The sequence below is a fragment of the Amaranthus tricolor genome, chromosome 8 (assembly GCF_026212465.1).
Source record: "Amaranthus tricolor cultivar Red isolate AtriRed21 chromosome 8, ASM2621246v1, whole genome shotgun sequence".
In the NCBI taxonomy this organism is placed as follows: Eukaryota; Viridiplantae; Streptophyta; class Magnoliopsida; order Caryophyllales; family Amaranthaceae; genus Amaranthus; species Amaranthus tricolor.
Window position 1 is genome coordinate 22,230,574 of NC_080054.1, and position 21,006 is coordinate 22,251,579.

Genomic DNA, 21,006 nt, shown 5'->3' on the forward strand with positions numbered 1-21,006 from the left:
TCTTTCTTGGCAGAAAGAAAACACACGAGCCATCTCATTCATAAATAAACTCTAATTTACAACATTGTAAAATGTAATATGCTCTATGTAAGGATATTAACACAGCCATGCCAAAGTTTAATGAGTTTACTGATAAATAGAATTTTCATGCCGAACATGAACACAAGAATCTTGAGGGTGGGGTGGCGGGGAAGATAACTGATAAGCCTTGTATTTAGCTCTTTGATTTAGAGTGCTTCACAAGCCAGTCAATAACTGAATCGATGTTTGTAGAATTCTTGCATGAGATCATAAAGCAGCATACCTCTCGATCAGTGATTGACTTGAGGTCCCTGAGCAACAAAAAAAAAAAAAAAAAAAATACAAGTACTGATAAGGTATGATGGGACATGAATCTTAAAGTACAACAGGGAAAAAAACAAGACTAAGGGAATGGTCTTCCCAGCTTAATAAAACTGAACTAAACTTGTTAGAAATGAAATGAGATGAGCTTAATGAAACCGAATTGAAATTAAGACCGATTAGGGTGAAAATACCCGGAAAAGCTTGCACACGTACATACAAAAAGGCAGGTTGATATGCAGTACATGAAAAATGGCTTACATTTGATCAGTGAGAGCTTCTTTAGAAAGAGCTCCAGCCTTGTCTATTTTGTTTCCCAGCACCAATAGTGGGATGCCATTCAGCGAGGGTTTGCTCAGCAGATCATGTAGTTCACTTCTCGAGATGCTTATGTTATCATGGTCAGCAGCATCAACAACGTAACTGAAAACCAAGTCAGAAATTATTATAACACAAACATAAAAAAGGAAACGTAATATTTGGGCAGCAATCTCATCAATTCTCATCCACACAATTCAAATTTTTGTCTTATTATCCCCACAACCAAACCACAAAACGGATTTTGCGGGCAACATTAGAGTACATATTAAAGGTCTAAGAAAAAAAATCCAAACAAGTACATTAGATTTAAAAGGCAACAAATTGTAAGAGAAAAGAGGAAGCATACACTATAGCAGAGACAGCACGACAATATCTCTCCCACATACTGCGAAACCTTGGTTGACCTCCAAGATCCCACAACTTGATTGTCACATTCCCTTTAGTTACCTTCTTCATGTTGAAACCAACCTGTTAATCATGTACAATCAAAGCCATAATGAAATTCGTGTCTAAAGAAACTTTTCTGTAAAGGCTTCAGTTTAATATAGATAGAAAGAAATCCAACAATAACACTTACCGTAGGAATCATATCTTCACTATATCCACCAGTTGCCACAACATTAACAAGAGAAGTCTTTCCTGCATTCTGAAGTCCTATCAAAGAAAGCTCCATTTCCTGCTTGAAAAAGAGGCTGCAACAGGAGAGAAAAAGAGAGTAGTTCATAATTAATCTTCAAAGGTATGCATATGTCAAAATAACTAAAACAGCAATCCATGCAATATCATCAAAATTCACGAGAAGTCAATCCTTATAGTGGAATGCATGTAAGCGTAAGAGCAGACTTCACATTGTGTACTATGAGATTATACATTTTCCTTGAATATTGAGCAACTAAAGTCATCCTTAAATCAAACTGCAAATATATGTAAGACACTAAAAAGTGTCTTAATCTGCAAGGATTGTTGGAAAACTTCCACAACAGAAGTATAAATTTAACTTACACAATAATTAGTTTCTCAAAATGCAAATAGCCGAATATTGGAAGACTAGCAACAGTCTACATAACTACTTGATAAGCTGACGTCCTTCCACGATAGCAATTGAACAAAATCACAGCATTAATCAGAAAACAGGCATGGGGCTCCAAGCATTGATGCTCAGACACGGATAAAATCTTCGTGAGAGTAATAAAGCAAAGAACGAAGACAAAGAGGAGAAGTTGAAACTTGTCGTTTCTATCATTGCACATCATACAGAAATACAAGTTGTTTGAATAAGTGTAGCATAATTCGCCAACTAATTCACTTTTTGAAATTGCAATTCACTCAAAATGACCGAGGCCAAAACTGAGCAAAATTCGCTATTTTCAATTTGTGATTTGCAAGGAAATTAGCTAATCATGTGACACTGATTTGAATGGAAAAAAAATGGAAAGAAAAGAAGAGAACGGGGAAGTAAATGTTTTATCTTGCTTCCCTCGGAAATAAATCTCTCCAAATTGAACTTTTCTTAATACTGAAATTGGCCATTTAAAAGCAAAACGAGAAGATAAAAAAGTAGTATGAGCCTCAGACGTTTCCCTAAATAGTCTTTTCTCTCCGTTTTCGACCATATCTTTGGAATTTTATGTTTCCTCCTCTCTCTCCCTTGGTACCTCCATCAATTGACCTTTCTTCCTCCTTCCATTCCCTCATCTTCTACCATATTCAAACGATAGAAAATATTTTCTTGTTCGTTGTTCCTTCCCCTTCTATCTGCTTACTTTCCCTTCCCTACACCCACCCCCCTTCTTTCTATCCTGATTTCAATACCAAGAACCATGGTAACTTATCTACAATGTCAAAAAAACTACACTTTGTAAGGTATACCAATCAGTGATGACCATGGATGCGTCCAAAGACTTGCCCTCTTGCATCAAAAAAAGAACTAGCATCCTGAAATGACCTTATTGCCAAAGGTAGGACAACTAGGATATATAAATTTTATACTTCTCATCTGGGTCAAATTCTCGGTTCTCCATGCATGCTAACCAAAGTTCTCTTATGATCGCCACCTTGCTCAAGTCCAAACCACTTGACCTTTCACCAATCACCTTCTTGTGCGATTATAATAAATGTATTTCCAAAAGAGTTCTATAAAACTAGAAAATATTTCCAAAAAATGTTCAACTCAATGATAAACCTCACCAAAAACAATTCAAATAAAGCATATGTATGAACATTAAAATGCCCCTTAAACTACCATTCTAGACAACAAAAGGACACATGATATTTGAGGGTACAAATAATAAGAAATCATTTCAGGGTAGAAAACACTATAGCACATCTACTGGCTCAGTGAAAAATCATTAATAGTTCTAAGCATTTTTGTACCACTCCATTTTGTTGATTCTCCATAATTTGGCGGCAAGAACTCGTTATTAATGACCAAATTTATACAACTCTCTCACATGAAGTAATTTTCACGGAATAGACTTGTTATCCTTAATGAAAATCATTATTCATGTGTTTTGTGATATCAATATTGTAGTTGTCAGCATTGGTTTTCCCTTTGGCGGAGTTCCATATGAGTTAATGAATTCTCTCTATCCATTTTAACTCTAAAAGGCTGAGCAAAAAACAAATAGCAACAATATAATAGTCAATATATGTTGTTGCTCAAGCATCAAAATCACAATGAAAGCACATACATCACAATGCCATAACAGTTCAAAATTGAACCATCATTTACTTTAGCCAAATCGAAATTTATCTCTAGGGTTTTGTATTTCAACCCAAAAAACACATTATTCATATGAGCAACCTCACACAAACAAAAGGTCAAAACATTCAATATCTCCATTAGTAAGACTAAATTCTGAATATTCACTCAACTTTGGTTAATTTAACTTCATGAAATCAGAATTCAATCACAGTAATCAGTGATTTCAATTCAAGTTGATTAAAATAAAACCTAATTAACAACCGATAGGATAACAAAAACCTATTCATAATAATTCATCATCTCATCTCAATCAAACTACCAAATTCTCCTCGAATAGGATAAAAGTCTAATAAAATCTTCAAAATTCAAATCGAGCGAACAAAGAATATACAGCAACTGAAAATATAAAAATTAAAAAACACGCATGATAATAATGATGATAATAATGATAATAACATCAAAATTGAATATAGAGAAAGAGAAAAACCTTCGAAGCCAATTGAGAAAAGCTTCCCAGATACCCATGGCTTCCAATGGTGTGAGTATAGAGAGAGGATTAAAAAGAAAGAAAAAGAGGAATCTACTACTATTTATCTCTGTATTACTTGCTCCTTTTTGTAATTGCCACTCTAAACACTATTTAAACGCTGAATTTAATTTGTCTAATTTCTTTTACAGGTGGTCTTGGTCTTGGACAACATGGCTTTATAATGAAATTGTCAATTTGAGTCTCAATTTATGCACATAATAATTTAAATATTTTTTTGATTTTTTGAGCATTTTGTTAATTTTAATCTTAAAAATATCAATTTTGAACTTTAAGGAAAATTGATATTTTTAAGGTCAAAATTGATAAATTCTCAGAAAATTAAAATATTGTTACACGCGCGAATTGGGCCGGTCCAAATTGACGGTCTCATTATGCAACCGTCTTGACTGTCTTGTCTAAGTCTTTTTTTTCAAATTGACGAGCTGGATCAAGAATGTTTTAGTTTTCCGTATTTTTATTTCTCTTTGTCTGATATAATTTACTATATATATTTTTTTTTGAAAATGATTTATCATTTTGTTTATCCATATTTTATCATCCATACATTGCATTATTTCAATCTTATATATTTAGTTAACGTATAACTTTTCTTATATTCTTTAAAGATTCGACCTTATTTATTATTTTAAAATCCGACGTTTGCATGACTTTTCTCGTAAACGTTTAAAAACAAAAGGTATGGGTCATTTAACGGATAAATGAAAAGTAAGGATCATTTAGACTTTTATAAGAAAAACTTATATAAAGGTCAATTTAGCGGATAAATAAAAACTCAAATATTTAGAAAGAAGATCCATATAAAATCCGACCTTTAAAAGATAAATACTTAAAATTGAAACATTTAAAATATTAAATAATGTGAAAATTAAAATGGGTAAATGAGCAACAAATTGCAATTAGAGAAAGTAAGAAAGGGAGGTAGAACTTGGGAGTAATTAATAAGTGTCAAAAATTAAAATAATAAATGGGTATGATTGGGGGTTGGAATTAGACTTTGTCAGAAATATACGTGCTATGCAATTTGTGGCCAATTAAATAAACATATAATGAAGAGCGTAGTTATATTTATTTATGGGATAGTTTATCGATAAGTTGTCAATTAATAATTAATTAAATAAATAATGATATGTAGTTGATGAATTATATAAATGCATGTAATTTTTATATCCTTAATACTTTACTAACAATATTTTTTCCCTACGTGAGTTAGGAACTTGCCAATGATATTTTGAATAGTTAAGGCTTAAGATGAAGCAAAAATAAATTTATCAATGATATTTAGAAAAATAAATGAGGGTTGAAATTATTATTTAAAAAAACAAAATTTCATATGTAGCATCTAGTTTTTATGAAACGTCAGTGGTAATACTTTTGTAAAATTTTTCCACGTCCAGTTTATGCACTATCTAACTGCCGTATCATTTTCCGTTAAAATTCTTGTTAATTTCTGTTTAATTCATCATTTTGTAAAAATTTTCCACATGGTAGCATCTAATTTTTGCTCTCCAATGTTTAATTTACCATTTTAACATTTAATTCACCGATTAATTTATCAACGCCCTTAATTGTTGTAATAATTTTATTTTCATTCAAATTATTGGCATTATAAAGTTCAAAACGCGCATAATAAACACTAATAAATAATTCAAAAAGCGCATTTTATAAGCTCAAAAGGTGCATTTCATAAGTTCAAAAGGTGCATTCCAAGCACTAATACATATTTACTTGTTACAACATTTAAGGGCGTTGATAATTTAATCGGTAAATTAAACGTTAAAATGGTAAATTAAACATTTGAGAGCAAAAACTGGATGCTACCATGTGTAAAAATCTTACGAAATGATGAATTAAACGGAAATTAACAAGAATTTAACGGAAAATGCTATGACAGTTAGATGGTGCATAAACTAGATGCTACCACGTGAAAAAATCTTATAAAAGTATTACCGCAGTAGTTTTATAAAAACTGGATGCTATTTAAATTAATTAACAGAAACTAACATTAAAATGTTACAATTTAAAAGGGCATAATATATATTTATGTGAATTAATTGTTTAGCTTTAATCGCAGTGCGTTGCACGCTCCTTAAGTAAAGAGCGGCGGACACATGTCTGACAGCTTTGCTTATCTGGCAATTACACATGACCAATGTCCGCTTCTGAAAGCATTATTTCAAATTTGGATGAGAAGAGCATGAAGCTGTTTGGGGCATTGGGCCGATCAACTACTATACATAGGCCGCCTTCTTTAACTCATAACAACTAGCATTGGACGAGTGGACTTTATAATAAGACTATTAATTTAGGTTGGTTTAATTCGCGCGTGTAATAAGTTGGGTATTTTTTTATTTTTTGAATATTTTTTAATTTTGATCTTAAAAGGTATCAACGTTGACCTTAAAGTTATTTATTTTCAAAATTAATACCTTTCAAGGTCAAAATTGATAACTTTAAGATCAAAATTGATAAATGCCCAAAAAATTAAAATGTTGTTACAAGCGGGTGAAATGGGCAGGCCCACACTTCGTCTTAACTTGCGACGATCTCGTCCAAGTTTTTGTGCTCTTATAAACATCCACTTGTCTTGTATGAGACTGTAATATTATGAGACAGACTTATATAATTAGTTTTTTTTTATTGATTAATTTAATATTATAAATTATTATTTTAAGGTTATAAGGGATCAAATTAAGACTATTAAAAAGTAATCATTTTAAAATTATAAGTAATTTTATTATTTTATTATTTTATTATTTTATTATGCTTAATTAGGGGGTTTAGGTTAATTTCAGTTACTTGAGAAGATTGTTCCCCATGTAAACTAATATTATAAATAGAGAATTAGATTTTAGAAATTAGAACGTCTTATGTTTTTTATCTTAAGTTATTTTTCTCGGTTTTTTTTTTCTACTTTCTTAGTTTTACCTAAAACTTAGTTTTTATATTTTTTTTTCTTTGTTACTTTCAATTTTTTATGCAAATTAAAGTTCAATTGCAATTTAATTTGTAAGTTTATTTTTATCTTGTTCTTTATTTATTATTTGATTGTTTTCTTTATTTGTTTTTATCATGTCTAAAATCATAATTAGGGTTTTATTTATTAAATTTATTTTATTTTTCATGATTAGTGAGTAATTTTCTTATTCCAGGATCAGGTTTTGATTTTAAATTCGAAATATGGATTAATATTATTGAAAGAGTCTATAAATTTAGAATTTGATGATTCAATTGGGCAAATATCTCTAAATATGTTTTGTTAACCTATTTAATATAATAAGAATTTGAGATTAGGAAAAATTTTGCTTTAGAGTAAATTTTTGTTAAATTCTTATTAATTCAGTCAATAAAATGAATGTGTGAGAATTGCAATAATAGGGTTTAAATCTAATAATTAACCGAAATAGCAAGAAACTTGAGATTTAAAGGATCACTTTTAATCACCTTAATAACCCAAACTTTTATAGATGCTATTTTTTGGTTGTGTTCATATGCAAATTTTACTGATTCTCGATATCCTAGAGTCTCATTATTATTAATTAATTTCTAAATTGTCGATTTTAATTCATTTCATTATCATATTTGAGTATTTAATAATCGTTAGCATTAAAATATATTTAATTTTAATTTGAATAATTTGTGAATTGCAGCCTTAAAGTTTAGCACTTTTGCGAATTACAGTCTTAATGTTTATTTTTTTTATGAATTACAGCCACCAAAGTATCAAAGTATACAGATTCAGCCCAAAAACACTGAACTCCAACCACTTAACCAAAAATTTCAACCACCAAAATGGTCGAAATTATGTATTTTGGTCATAACCTACAAACTTTGATATTTTGGTGGCTGTAATTCGAAAAAATAAACATTAAGGTTGTAATTCGCAAAAGTGTTAAACTTTAATGTTGAATTAGCAAAAGTGTTAAATTTAACGGGTCGAACTCAGAAAAGCGAGTTAATTAATTTGCCTAATCTTATAATTATGGGATACAAAACAAGAAAATATAATTGAAGTTATATCTATTCTAATGCTAACAATAATTAAAGGAAATGTTTTAAAATCGACAATTTGAGATTTAATTAATAATAAAAGACTGTAGGATATCGAAAATCAACAACCAATAATAAAATCTATTAAAGTTTGTATTATTAGGTTATCGAAAGTGATTATGTTAATCTCAAATTTCTTGTTATTTTGATTAATTATCAGATTTAAACCCCTATTAATTTAATTCTCACACTATTATTTTATTGACCGAATTAATAAGAATTTAATTGAAGTTTACTCTAAAGTAAAGTTAATCCTAATCTCAAATTGTTGTTATATTAAATAGGTTAACAAACATAACAAAGGAAAATATAAAAACTAAGTTTTACGTAAAAACTTAAAAAAAACTAGGAAAAATAACATAAAAAGCAGTCTTTAATGAAAACCATAATTCGTATTTATACTTGGGAAACTTGGGGAACAACACTCCCCAAAATAACTGAAATAGACTTAAAAACTACTATGTAAATAAAAAAATCAAAAATATTAATTGCAAATAGCGGTGGGAAATGCGTGCCGACTGCTTCAGTAAACTGGCGACGAGTTGCATACTTACTTAGAGGCATCTTTTGGAAAGAGAAAAAGGTAGGAAATGTGTTTAGCAAAGATACAACCTACAACCACTCACCTATGCGACACTCCTTAAAATACATTTGTGGTTTTTAACATCTAATATGAATAACATATCAACTTCTGTCATTGATATTCTTCATTTTAATTTTCCAACTTTGCCAACTATAGTTTTGATACAAGCCAATTTTGATGCATTTCATCCTTTCACTAAGATTTATGGCAACTATAATGATTTTTTTTTTTTTTTTTTTTTATAAATATATATGAGGTATGCTAGAGATAGATGTATTTATTCGGGTCATCAGATTGATATTGCGTCATGTGTTTTGGATGGATTCAAAATTGGGTTTTGTGTTCACATTTGTTTTTACATATTTTTAAATTCATTTTGAAGTCGGATTTGTTACAAGGTCAGGTAAATATTGGGTCTCCAAATCTATTTTGAACACATCTAATTAGAGAACTCCCATAAAGAGGAAAAATAGATTTTCCACATGAAAATCAAACCCCTATAAAAAATATATAATACTTTACATTTTAGGTATTTAATGCTTCCCCTGTCCTAATTAAATGCAATTATTCTTTTAATAGATGTTCTCAATTAATTGCAACACATTCTAAAGATAGTAATTTGGTGTTGTGCCTGTTTTTGTTAGTGTGTTTATTTTTCAAAATAAACTAGGCAATTTCATTATTTATATTTTGGTTCTGCCTCTACTTATTGTCTGAGAAAATTGTTTTTGGAAACTTTGCAAAGAGTTATAGCTTTTAGGTGAATTTGTTTAATTTAAAATAAATAATAATTAAATTTATTTTCAGTCGACCAAATAATAATTAATTTATTTTTGAGAATTTTAATTTTTTTTATACTCTTACCGGGCCATGAACCAAACAATACATGCTTAATTCACGCAAATAACTCTTTTAGCGTGGAAAGTGGTAACGAAATCTCATCTCAAGAATCCCCATCAGGAATTAAACCTTCAATATCTTGTGACAATAAGGAGCTATATCATAAATACTCCCTTTAATTAACACTAAATTTTTCCATTCGATTTTTTAAACTCTATTTTGATCATAAAAAATTAATATAAATAAAATATACATTAAAACGAATTAAATAAAATCTCACTTAACTATATTTTAACATCTACATTAAAAATAAAATACAAAATAAGAATAATCGATAAATAGTGTCAAAAAATTAAATAGAACAATATATCAATTTTGAAGTGAGTACATAATATCCTTTTTCGTTATGATAAACTTGTCGTTTTAGTTCATAAATTCATCAATAAAAAAATCCGATTAGCCCTAAATATTAAATAATAATAATACACATTAGTAAATCATTAATATTTTTATAAATCATTAATATTTTTTGTTGAAGCTAAAATTTAAGAACTGATTAGATAAAAAAAACCCTCGCCCGCCAGATATCAGCGTAAAAATGCATTATTAGTCGCAATCAAGATAACAAAACGATTATACGTTAATTAACGAGAGTGATGCGAATCATAAAATAACTTTTAAAACACCCTAAAATGCGGGTTTTTACACCCTTCCTTACAACGCAGGAAAAATACCAATTTATTTGTTTTGAAAACTTTTATAATACGATCAATTAATACGAGACTTAGCGTCCTTATTTTTACACTATGTCACGTATTATACTTGAGGTTGGAGGTTGATAAGCATTTGATTCGTTTCTCACACCATAATTTATACCTCTCTTAAGGAGTATGGGTATGTTATTAACCCTCTTTAGTAACCAGAGTTACAAGCTATTCTCTATTCTTAGCTGAATGAGCAAGCAATGCAATTCACACTAATCTCATCATCTTCCCCAATTTCCCTCTTTTTTCCAATGACAACCCACATTTTCAATTTTCCAGATAAACCACTCATTATAGTTTTACATCAATGTCCAAATTCAAACATCATCATTTAAATTCTCTCACTTTCTTCAATCTTTTCTTAATCTTTTCTTCTATTCTTTCTCCTTCCTTTTCTTTCCCTTTCGCTTCGTCTTCTCATCTTCATAGACGTGATCCTCTGCAACATTTTGAGTTCTATAATGGAGGTTTCAATCTACAAAACAAACATTACTGGGCTGTAAGTTTATTCATTTTAACTCTTTTTTTAAGTTTGTTATGTTTTTTTAATGATTTATCCTACATTGATGAATTAAAAATAATATACATATTTTATAAGTTATTAGAGCGTTTTTCTATCATTATCATATGGTTGTGAGATAGTATGTTCTTAGCTTAAAATGTAGTGTGTGTACTTTGTGTTCTCCTAATAATATATGGACTTTCACAATAAATCCAACATAATTTAACATGGTATCAGAGACTATAGTTAAATCAAATTTAAATGGCAAGTCCAAATAGAAAAACATTTTTACTCTAATTGATTACTTACACATATAAATTTGGTTTATCACAAGTCAATAACTTAAAGATGTATGCATAGTTATTAAATTAAAAACCCTTCCTCTCATTGTCATATGCTCGTGGGATGATATCTCCTTATCCTATGTAGTAGTGGATACACCTCGTGTTTCCCTTTTGATAATCTGACATTCATTTTAATTCTTTTTTAATTTCCCTTTTTTTTGCGATTTTTATTGATTTGTGCTTGCTCTGTTTTGTAGTCAGCAGTGTTTACTGGAGTTCATGGATATGCAATGGCTGGAGTTTGGATGATTTGCGGATTGGGATGTGGGATTTACTTGATGATTACGAAGAATGTATTCAGTGATTCTTCATCAGTTAATCATAAAAGTTTTTATTCGGATTTCACGTATTATTTGGTGTTCTTCATGCTTCTTTTGTTCTCACTTATTGCCATGTAAGTGGAATTTATTCTTTATTAAGTTTGTAGTTTGCTGAACGCATGAATTTCTATGAACATTGACACTACAAAAATAAAAGAAATGACGATAAAGGTTTTGTTGCCAACAATATTTAGCAACAAATATCAGGACAAAAATCTTTGTCGCCATTGACTTTATTGTTGCTAAAATGATACTCCCTCCGTTCTTTTTTGATCTTTCGCATTACTATAACGGGTAGTTTCAAAAGTTTTTCCACTTTAGAATACTTTCTATTTTTAGAAAGCTTTTATCCCACTTTTACCCCCTTAAAACCCCTTTTCTTTTAATGTACCTCTTTTCTTTTATTTATAATTATTTTCTCTCTCATACTTTCAGTACAATCATTATTTCATACTACTATTTAATTAAAATAATACTCACTACAACCTCATACTTTCAATACAATCATTACTTCACACTACTATTTAATTAAAATAATACCCACTACAATCCAAAGATTCTATCTTCCTTAATATGTGTGAAAAACCCAGAGTGGAATATAAAAAAACCTAGAGAGTATTTTGTTATCACAGACTATGCACTTTGCACACATTTTTGTTGCCAAAATAGCCATAAAGGGTTAAGTTTTATTAATCATCTATAAGTTTGCTTCTTATTATTTAGGATTTGTCAAAAACAACATAAAAAATAAAGTTTTAGACTTTTTTCTTGTACAAAAGTGATATTAACTTAAATCAAATTTAGGTATAATTTTTATTTTTTTATAAATAGTTCAAATATTAACAATATAAAACAAAATGAGTGTTATATTATTTGTTACGTCTTAAATTTTTATTTTTATGGGTGTTTTTATGTATTGCTCTGGGCCCAAAATGAACAAGACGACTCTGCAGAGGTTCATCATTACCTATTAACTCGTGTTTGAAGAATCCTTGATTTAATACAATATAAAATATTCAGCATAAATTAAATCAATATTAAACCCTAATATGCAAAATCCAACAAAAAAAAAGGAAAATAAGCCCTAAAATTTCGAATAAAGAATAAAACCAATAAAACATGGATTTGAAATAAATGTATATTACCTGTGATTATGAAGGAGAAAATCACCGAAATCAAAGAAAAATTGAAGATTATATGTTTGAAAATCTTGAACAATGAGAGAACAATGGAAGTTGAAGAATTTTGCAATGAAGTTGAATGAGAAAACTGTTAGAAAAGGTTTAATGAATGTGTGCTGTTTTTACTTTAATCTTTTCATTATTTTTCTGTTTTCTTAAATCTAATACTCCCACCTATTCATGTTAGCAGTCCATTTGACTTTTTATAGATTTTAAGGAAAATCAAAAGTGGAAACCTAAGGGTAGGAAAGAGAGTGGTATTATGAGTTTTTAATGTAAGGGAGGAAAATTAGTATGAGTAATGGATAGTATAATTGAAAATAGGATAAAGCTACTAAGGGCATAAAAGTCAAAAACCCATAACAAAAATAAAAATTTGACAATTAAGGTGACTTGACCATAAAAGAAAATGTGACACATAAGCTGAATAGGAGGGTGTATTAGATAATGATCCAGCCTATAACGATGGAAGAGATCCGGCCTGAAATAAGAATTTGTGTTGTTATCCTCATTATCTTCATCGCAAATCAAAATTGAAAATAACTACACCCTACGATAAGCTTAATATTTGCATATAAAAAAAGCTTAACTTTGTCTTAAGAAAGAAATAACTTTAAATTACTCATATAATATTATTAATATTATGCAGACTAATAAGATTAAAAAAATACATTTTTGATAATAATAATAACAAAATCACGTACTTGTTGAAAAAATTAAGCCGAAATGAAAAGACCGAGATATATATATAACTTAAGCATAAATATATGCAAAGTCCACACACAAGTTACTCATTTCAAACGATGCCATTGTATATTGTACAACTAGCTATCCAACGTACTATCTTAATTATTTATTATGTTCCATTAAACTTGCATATTTACATAAAAATGTTGTAAATTTAATGGGATTGAAAAGTAGGAATATGAATCCCAAGTGAAGCTAAGCCTAATATGAGTCTTGCCTTGGCTTGAGTGTAAAGTGTGGCCACAGGTTTGGTGATTGCAGAAAACCACAAGACGTTTGAAGCAGCAAAGAAAGTGAAAGAAACATTAGTAGGAGCAGGTAATGAGGCTCGCAGAACAATCCACAAAATTAACAAAGCAGTCAGTTCCATACAATCTCTTCTATGTCCGTATGATCAACCCACTTGCCTTCTACTCAACTCCACTGCCCAACAGCTTGGAACTCAATCTTACAACATCAAAAAATTCATCATCAACAATGACCATTCTATTGATCAAGCTCTTCGGGCTCTGTAAGTATGATCTCGCTAACTCACACAACATCCAAACTAACAATGATTTTTGAAGTTATATGTAATAATGAGAAGATCAGAGCAAGTAATCTTAATATACAAATTGTTGCATGAAACAGTCTCATCTAGAGACTTGCCTCATACATGGACTAAATAGCCCATCTCATACATATATTTAATGAGAACATAAGCTCCTTTTTTAAGGTCGTTTCACCCAAGGACAATCTCTCACAAGAGTAGCTCAGCATATAATTGGTAAACATGATGTGTATACACTTCATAAGTCAAAAAGATAACATTCCAAACTATATAGTAATGGGAAGAATGACTCTAATGACTAAAGTATACATACAATCTTTAATCTATCGATATGGAACATATTATTCCAACAAGTGGCTTCCACCTAGAGTGGGGTTTGAAAGGATCGAATGTACGTAACCTTACTCTAGTTAATAATAAACCTAACAAAGAGGTTATTTCTGATTGAGCCTTGGTAGAAAACATCATAATTTAACAAATCATTTTACTATAATCCATTATAATCTAAAATCAAATAATTATAAATCTTTAAACCCATAAAAAATAATGGAGATTTCTTTTAGCTTATGTCACTTACATTTAATAATTTATTATATTCAGGGATATAACAAACCTTGTAGTCGTGGCCGTGAACCTCTTGTTTTTGGTTTCTGGCTTAGGTAATTCTTTTTTCTAAATGCATATGTAGATTATTTCATTTATTGCCCTTGGCTATGCTATAGTACTAACTACTAATGAAGAAAACTCTTGTTTTGAAACAGTTTTAATCTTCCTATATTGGCACCCAGGAATTTTCTTGTAAGTCCTCTTATCATCATTAGTAGCTTTCTCACTAATTTGAACTAATAACGTGACAATTAAATCCTGACATATATAATATATATTTTAACGTTTAAATGAGCTTGCTTTATTTTTCCTATATATAAAAGTTTTTCCACATGTATATAGTAAATTCAAGAAGATTGAATAATAATAAAAACCGATAATGTGACTACTAAATCCTTAAGTTGTACATACTACATAGTTCTTGCTCTGTAATATATTAAAAGTGTCGATATAAATCATATGTGAGTTGTCACCCATAGGAGAAAGAAACGGGGATCAGATATGCCACTTTATAAAACTTGAGAAGTAATTGATATAACTGCCAATTAGTTTTAGCGGTGAACTTCCAGCTTTGGATCAGTATGTAGGTTACTTCTTCTCCATCTAGTTCGGGTACAGTCCCAGGCCCATTTTCTAAATAAGCTTGTTTGTGTTTTGCAGTATTATATTTGTATGGTGGATACTAACAATGACATGTTGGTTTCTTACTGGCATTGATTATTTCATTCACAAGTGAGTGGTATTAGTAATTAATCATCTTTTTATGCAATTCTATAATTTTAAAGCTTATAATTGATTTTGAGAAAATATATAAATTAGACCATTAATGAGTAAATAATGCAGTTTTGCAGAAGATACATGCACAGCACTTGAAGAATTCCACCACAACCCTCAGAATAGCAGTTTGAGCTCATTACTGCCCTGTGCACATGCCCTTAAATCACAGAATTTTGTCATGGCAATTGCCCAAACTGTCCATGATTTTATAACTCAGGTACATCATAACTCATATGCACTACTCTACTCTTTATGACTTATGAGATCATTACATTACTATAGATTGACTGTACTCAACTAGTTTAGATGGTAAAATCTTGTGAAAATATTGTTCTTTTTGCTTCCTTATATGCACATGGATAAGTTATATACTCTAACACGCCTTTTTATACTAGAGCCCTTTGAGTTAGGAGTATGGATGCAACACAAGCCCTTCTCATATTTGGCATTAAATATTCCACTTAAATGAGGGATGGTTGAGATTCAAACTCGTGACCTCTTGTGACGTTGGCTCTGATATCATGTCAAAGAACCAACTCAATCAAAAGCTTAAGCTGATTATTGAGATTCCAAATTATGTAATATACTCTAACAACACCTAAATGACATTTTTTTTATTAGGAAATATGATGATACCAAAACCATATGACAAGTAATATATATTCAATGAAATATAACAATGATAAATAAGAAACTTTTGTTTTGTTGTAGCAGGAGCGGCAAGTTTACAATAAATACTTTTATATCATTTTACATAAATTTTGGTCAAATAGTTAGCAAATCAATATTTTGTACTAAATAGTGATTAAAAGTTACTTTTATTATGAAATCTCATGTATTTAAGAAAAACACTTCAATAGTTAATAACTTATAAAAATTTCTCAAAAATAGTTGTAATAATTTAAAATAGTAAATCAAACCCTTTTTTTTTATTATATGATAGTGGTCGAATGGCCTATAAGTGTTTTGGGCCCTTTTCACATAAAAAGAATGACTTAATTTAATTTTATCATACTAAATCCTAGATTTAAATAATTAACATAACCACTTACAAAAATAAAAACTTTACGCAATAACATAGAAATTTACTATAACTTTAAGGATAAACATAAATCTCAAAATAAAGTATAATAACAATTTTCTTAATATAATCATACTTAGTAAAATACGTTCATAAAATAACTTACTACCTTATAAACTAGTTTGAAGGCTAACCTAAATATTTAATAAAAATTCTAACATAAAAAAAATAATAACATTATCCCTAATGTAACACTTAAATCATAAACATACTAGCACTAGTTTATAACATAAATTATACTTAATATCACTAGAATATAATTTTGCACCCAACTTCCTAAACTTGTTCAAAGATTATTAAATTAACATACTAAAAATAATTTTAGCATACACATACTTAATATAATCTTGATCATAATTTCATTAAACTAACCTCCTATTAAAACATATCAACATATTTCATACTATGCATATTATAAAATAAATATAATGTACTAACACCAAGGATTAGTACTAAAAACAAATTAGAAAAATAATAAGAAATAAGACCCTTTGATGTAGGGTACCATAGTACTCTCCTTATATCAGAAAACTAAGGGGTCAAAATATATCTTTGACTTTTCCCCAAGCAGTTATGTTTAATCATCTATTAGAAAATCGATCCTAGAGTGCTCTCCATCCTCTACATTTTTTGGATTGATTTTTTTGCTTTATTAAGAATGGTTTTAATTGAAGGTTCTTTTATATTAATCTAATCTAATGAATTTTATATGTTTATATATTTTCGTACGCAGTTGAATTTAAACATGAATAGTATTATGCCAAAACAACTTGGGTTAGATGGAACAAATTATGAAAAAGTAATTGGAACTAGAAAGATATGTGATCCTTTTGCTGGTCCACCTGACTACCAATTTCAAACTGGGAAATGTCCAAAGAAAGCCATTCCTATTCGTGATTTGCCTGATGTAAGTAAAGTTCAATTTAAGGGCTTGTTTGGTTAGCCAATTTTTCAAGCAGGTAACGGAAATAGATAACAAATAACATTTCTGTTTGTTTTTTTATTGTAAAAAGTAACGGAATTCGATATCATGAGGTAATGGAATCCATTACTTTGTTACATCTCATATACTAGCGGAAATAAAAATCCATTGCCTCCCTTAATTGAAAAAAAGCTATTATCACTATTCACATTCCAACAACAAAACAAGAATTTCCAACGTTTGACTCAATGTCGTTCTTCATCAACACCGTGTTTCATACAACTCACTGGCACCGCTGTGTCCGCCGACCATCGCCATAGCTCTATTCATGAAGATCCCGTATTTTCACGTATTTTCTTCCAAAATCAGTCAAGATTTTCATATTGTTGAATTAAAATTTTCAATGAAAACATATCCATAATTAATTTGAAGAAAACAAGAATTGAAGAGATATAGAATGTGGTAACAAGAACAAAAAAAATGATAACATTGAGGTCAATTTAAGTTAGAGAAAGTAGATCTGAAGAGGGGTTATTATTAGAGTGAGAGGAGAGAGAAAAAAAAAAAAGAATATTTGAAATTAACAAGTGGCGGAGATGATGGTGGTGCCATAGTGGTTGGGTTGTTTGTGGTGGTTAGAGAAGAGAGCAAAAATAGGATTACCTACTGGATTGGGAATAATTATTTTCCTCACAAGTTTCTAAACCAAACACTTTGTGAAAGTAATGATTTTAAATTCCATTTTAGCTTTTATCTATTCCATTTCCTTTCTATTAGACTAAAGTATACCAAACATGCCCCTAAATATCTAGTGATTCATTCCGCTTCTCTTCCCCTTAAAGTCTAACCCCTTATCTTCATTCTTTTTTAAAAAAAGTAATATAAGTTCATTAAAAAAAATCATTGGATATGTAAATTAGAATAATAACCCATAAATATATAATATTTGTAATCAAATCAAATAACACTCTAAATGAAAAAAATCAGAATCGTTTCAGATTATTTATAATGTTTACATTGGTATCGTTTAATGCAATTTTCTACGAGAGAGATAAAAAAAAATTGAATTTGATACTACTGAATGTAGATGTAGGATTGATATTTAATGATACCACATAAACATCGTCAACAAATCAATTTTTATGACATATTAAAACTATAGTCACAAACTTACACAAAAAGAGAACTAATTCATATAAATAACCTAATAAATGAAAGCAATAACTCTTTCATTGAAAATTATAATTTTCATCTGATTAAAAAGTCTAGAAAAACATATTAATGGTGTAACATCAATCAAAAGATTGATGCTAGTCCTAAAATCAATAAAACAAACTTGGGTTTAGAGATAATAACATTTTTTCTTGAATTAACGTTTTGACATTGTTTTATTGTATGAATCACTTAAATTCATGTCATATATAGCCGATAGTCATCAACAAATATTTTAACATTTTATAGTTTTAATATTTTCACTTGATAATTTGACTTAATTGTAATGTTCTTATATTTTAGTTGAATTGAACCTATATTTCCTTATAAAATAGAAGTGTTAGTTTTATCATTTCATACTTGAAATATTAATTTACTACATTTGAATTTATTGATATTTATCTAATTAATCTTATGGTTTAATAATTATATGCAGATTCTTGCAAAATTTACTTGTGAAAGTGAAAGTTCCATGGAGTCATGTAATGAAAGTGGAAAATTCCTTCCAAAACCAACTTACTTGATGGCATATGCTTATATTCGATCAATTCAATACTTGACTAATGTCTATCCTGATTTGGAAGACCTAATTCATTGCTCATTTCTCAAAAATACAATTTCTGATGTAGTTTTGCACCAATGCAAACCATTTAAGGCCACTACATATGTGTTATGGGCATCCATACTTTGTCTTTCAATAAGCATGCTACTATTGGTCTTACTTTTGGTGGCTAAAGCTTACCAACATCATGGAAGATTCTTAATTAAGTCACCCATTACACCAACATATGGACAACCCTAAGGGTTTTAAGTAAATATTCAACGCATAAATATGGTATATATAAGAATAGATAGATTGAGTTTTCTAACATAATAGTAATTACAAATGGTTAATCGATATTTTTCATTAATTATAATACAATTATTGGTTGTAAATATGCAAATGACATTAGTTGGAAAAAGGGAGAGAGGGTTTACATTGCAAATGTATATAAAGTATTATGTGGCTTTTAGATAATTGAATTTTTCAGATAATTGTCTGATTTTTTTTGTGCTCTACCACATTTTACATGGATTTTTTTTATTATTATTTGATTTGAAACTTTTGTACTTGATTATTGCAAAATAAATGAGTCAATAATAGATAACCTGTGCGAGCTAAAACCTTTTTGACATATTATTGAAGTCTGATTTAGTTTTAACACTTTTAGATGAATTTTTTTTATCATGATTATGACATATGTCAAGCATATATTATTCCTGTATTAGAACGAGATACAATTAATTAATGACTAAATTAATCAGGATTAATCCAAAGTTGTGTTCTTAAGCAAGGATTAATGTTGAAATTATTGGGTTTGTTTCTGCTATCTAACCAATCTTACAATATGACCACTCTTCAAAATGCCACGTACAAACTGCACAAAAATCAAGGGTTAAGAGGACCCATAATGGTTTTTCGGGGACCTTCTTCGATGCACAAGTCAGTGAAGCAAGGGTTAATGTTGAAATTATTGGGTTTGTTTCTGCTATCTAACCAATCTTACAATATGACCACTCTTCAAAATGCCACGTACAAACTGCACAAAAATCAAGGGTTAGGAGGACCCATAATGGTTTTTCGGGGACCTTCTTCGATGCACAAGTCAGTGTTTGTATAAGATGATTGCCTAACAAGTCCCTTCCCAAGTGCACAGTGGCATTTAGCTTGGAGGATGTTGTTAGGGCTTTTTATAGTGTGAGGATTAAGTAATCGTATTTAATGAATAAGAGCTTGTCTCATTCAATAAATGTTCATCAATTTTCAAATACTTCTCTTGAAGTTGTACTGAATGTGTTTTGTTCTCAATAAATGCTTATGAGTAATTGCATAAATTGCTTATGAATATTAGTTTTTAGTTATCTTATAACTGGTGTCATTTGGGGTATTTATTTATATCCCATCATCGGGTTATCATAGAATGTCTCAAGTGCCCACTGTGGATGTTGTTTCTAATCCCAAAACACCGCCTTGTAGAGTGTTCTACAATGGCTGACATGGTAATCTTTCATTGGTCCTTCAGCAAGGCATTAATCAGAATTGCCTCTATAAGGAAATGACACGCGTCCCACTTCACAAAAAGCGTCTTGGTCTTACCACTTGAGTGACCTATGTATTGTAGATGTACTTATTGGATAACTTTTAATTAATGCACCATCCTTTTATGTTTCTTTGCTAAGTAAATTGACCACCGTGAATCAAACACCAAAATATTAACCCTGAATTATCAAATAATCTGACAGACCTGAATTATTAACCAATAATTTAACCCCAAATTAGTGTCCCTGATTTAGGCACATACAATTTGCCGCCAAACCTTTGAATTTCGGAACAGAATTCATGGGTCTCTGGACCAAGATCTCCTTTAATTTCTTCATTCTGACAATTCTGGGTCTCTGGACCCAGATCTCCTTTAATTTCTTCATTCTGGCATACATCATATCAAGGAGTCAATCTTCTTCGGGGGGTGAAATCATCAGGCTCGTTGTAATCTGAATGTTCTTCGATCAGGATCCTCTTGAGTCTGCACTTTATCAGAATACTTCATTTTCCTAGATCTTCAATTTTTTTTC

The 21,006-nt window shown here is 29.7% G+C and overlaps 2 protein-coding genes across 3 annotated transcripts; one reads left to right on the plus strand and one right to left on the minus strand.

Annotated features, from left to right (window-relative positions):
• Positions 1–37: 37 nt before the first annotated feature.
• LOC130820658 (ADP-ribosylation factor-like protein 8a) lies at positions 38–4,011 on the minus strand. Its single transcript, XM_057686112.1, has 5 exons — positions 3,855–4,011; positions 1,241–1,355; positions 1,010–1,131; positions 604–765; positions 38–332 (listed from the first exon to the last, which is right to left on the minus strand). Exons 1-5 carry the CDS (start codon positions 3,890–3,892, stop codon positions 215–217), a joined length of 555 nt encoding a protein of 184 aa, XP_057542095.1. The 5' UTR covers positions 3,893–4,011; the 3' UTR covers positions 38–214.
• A 6,247-nt stretch (positions 4,012–10,258) lies between these two features.
• On the plus strand, positions 10,259–19,436 carry LOC130821247 (uncharacterized). 2 transcript variants are annotated; one of them, XM_057686932.1, is made up of 9 exons: positions 10,259–10,650; positions 11,195–11,391; positions 13,481–13,756; positions 14,396–14,454; positions 14,557–14,593; positions 15,062–15,133; positions 15,245–15,395; positions 16,993–17,166; positions 18,830–19,436. In XM_057686932.1, exons 1-9 carry the CDS (start codon positions 10,459–10,461, stop codon positions 19,193–19,195), a joined length of 1,524 nt encoding a protein of 507 aa, XP_057542915.1. In that variant the 5' UTR covers positions 10,259–10,458; the 3' UTR covers positions 19,196–19,436. The 2 variants fall into 2 exon arrangements, with proteins under 2 accessions (XP_057542915.1, XP_057542916.1); XM_057686933.1 differs by having other exon boundaries at positions 10,515–10,650; positions 13,492–13,756.
• Positions 19,437–21,006: the final 1,570 nt, after the last annotated feature.

Coding starts and splice junctions, on each gene's coding strand:
- LOC130820658 (XM_057686112.1), bottom strand. CDS start 3,892: ATGGGTATCTGGGAAGCTTTTCTCAATTGGCTTCGAAG. Junction 1,132..1,240: donor GTGAAGATATGATTCCTACG/GTAAGTGTTATT, acceptor CATGATTAACAG/GTTGGTTTCAACATGAAGAA. Junction 333..603: donor GAAGCTCTCACTGATCAAAT/GTAAGCCATTTT, acceptor TTTGTTGCTCAG/GGACCTCAAGTCAATCACTG.
- LOC130821247 (XM_057686932.1), top strand. CDS start 10,459: ATGTCCAAATTCAAACATCATCATTTAAATTCTCTCACTTTCTTCAAT. Junction 11,392..13,480: donor TTGTTCTCACTTATTGCCAT/GTAAGTGGAATT, acceptor TTGAGTGTAAAG/TGTGGCCACAGGTTTGGTGA. Junction 13,757..14,395: donor GATCAAGCTCTTCGGGCTCT/GTAAGTATGATC, acceptor TATTATATTCAG/GGATATAACAAACCTTGTAG.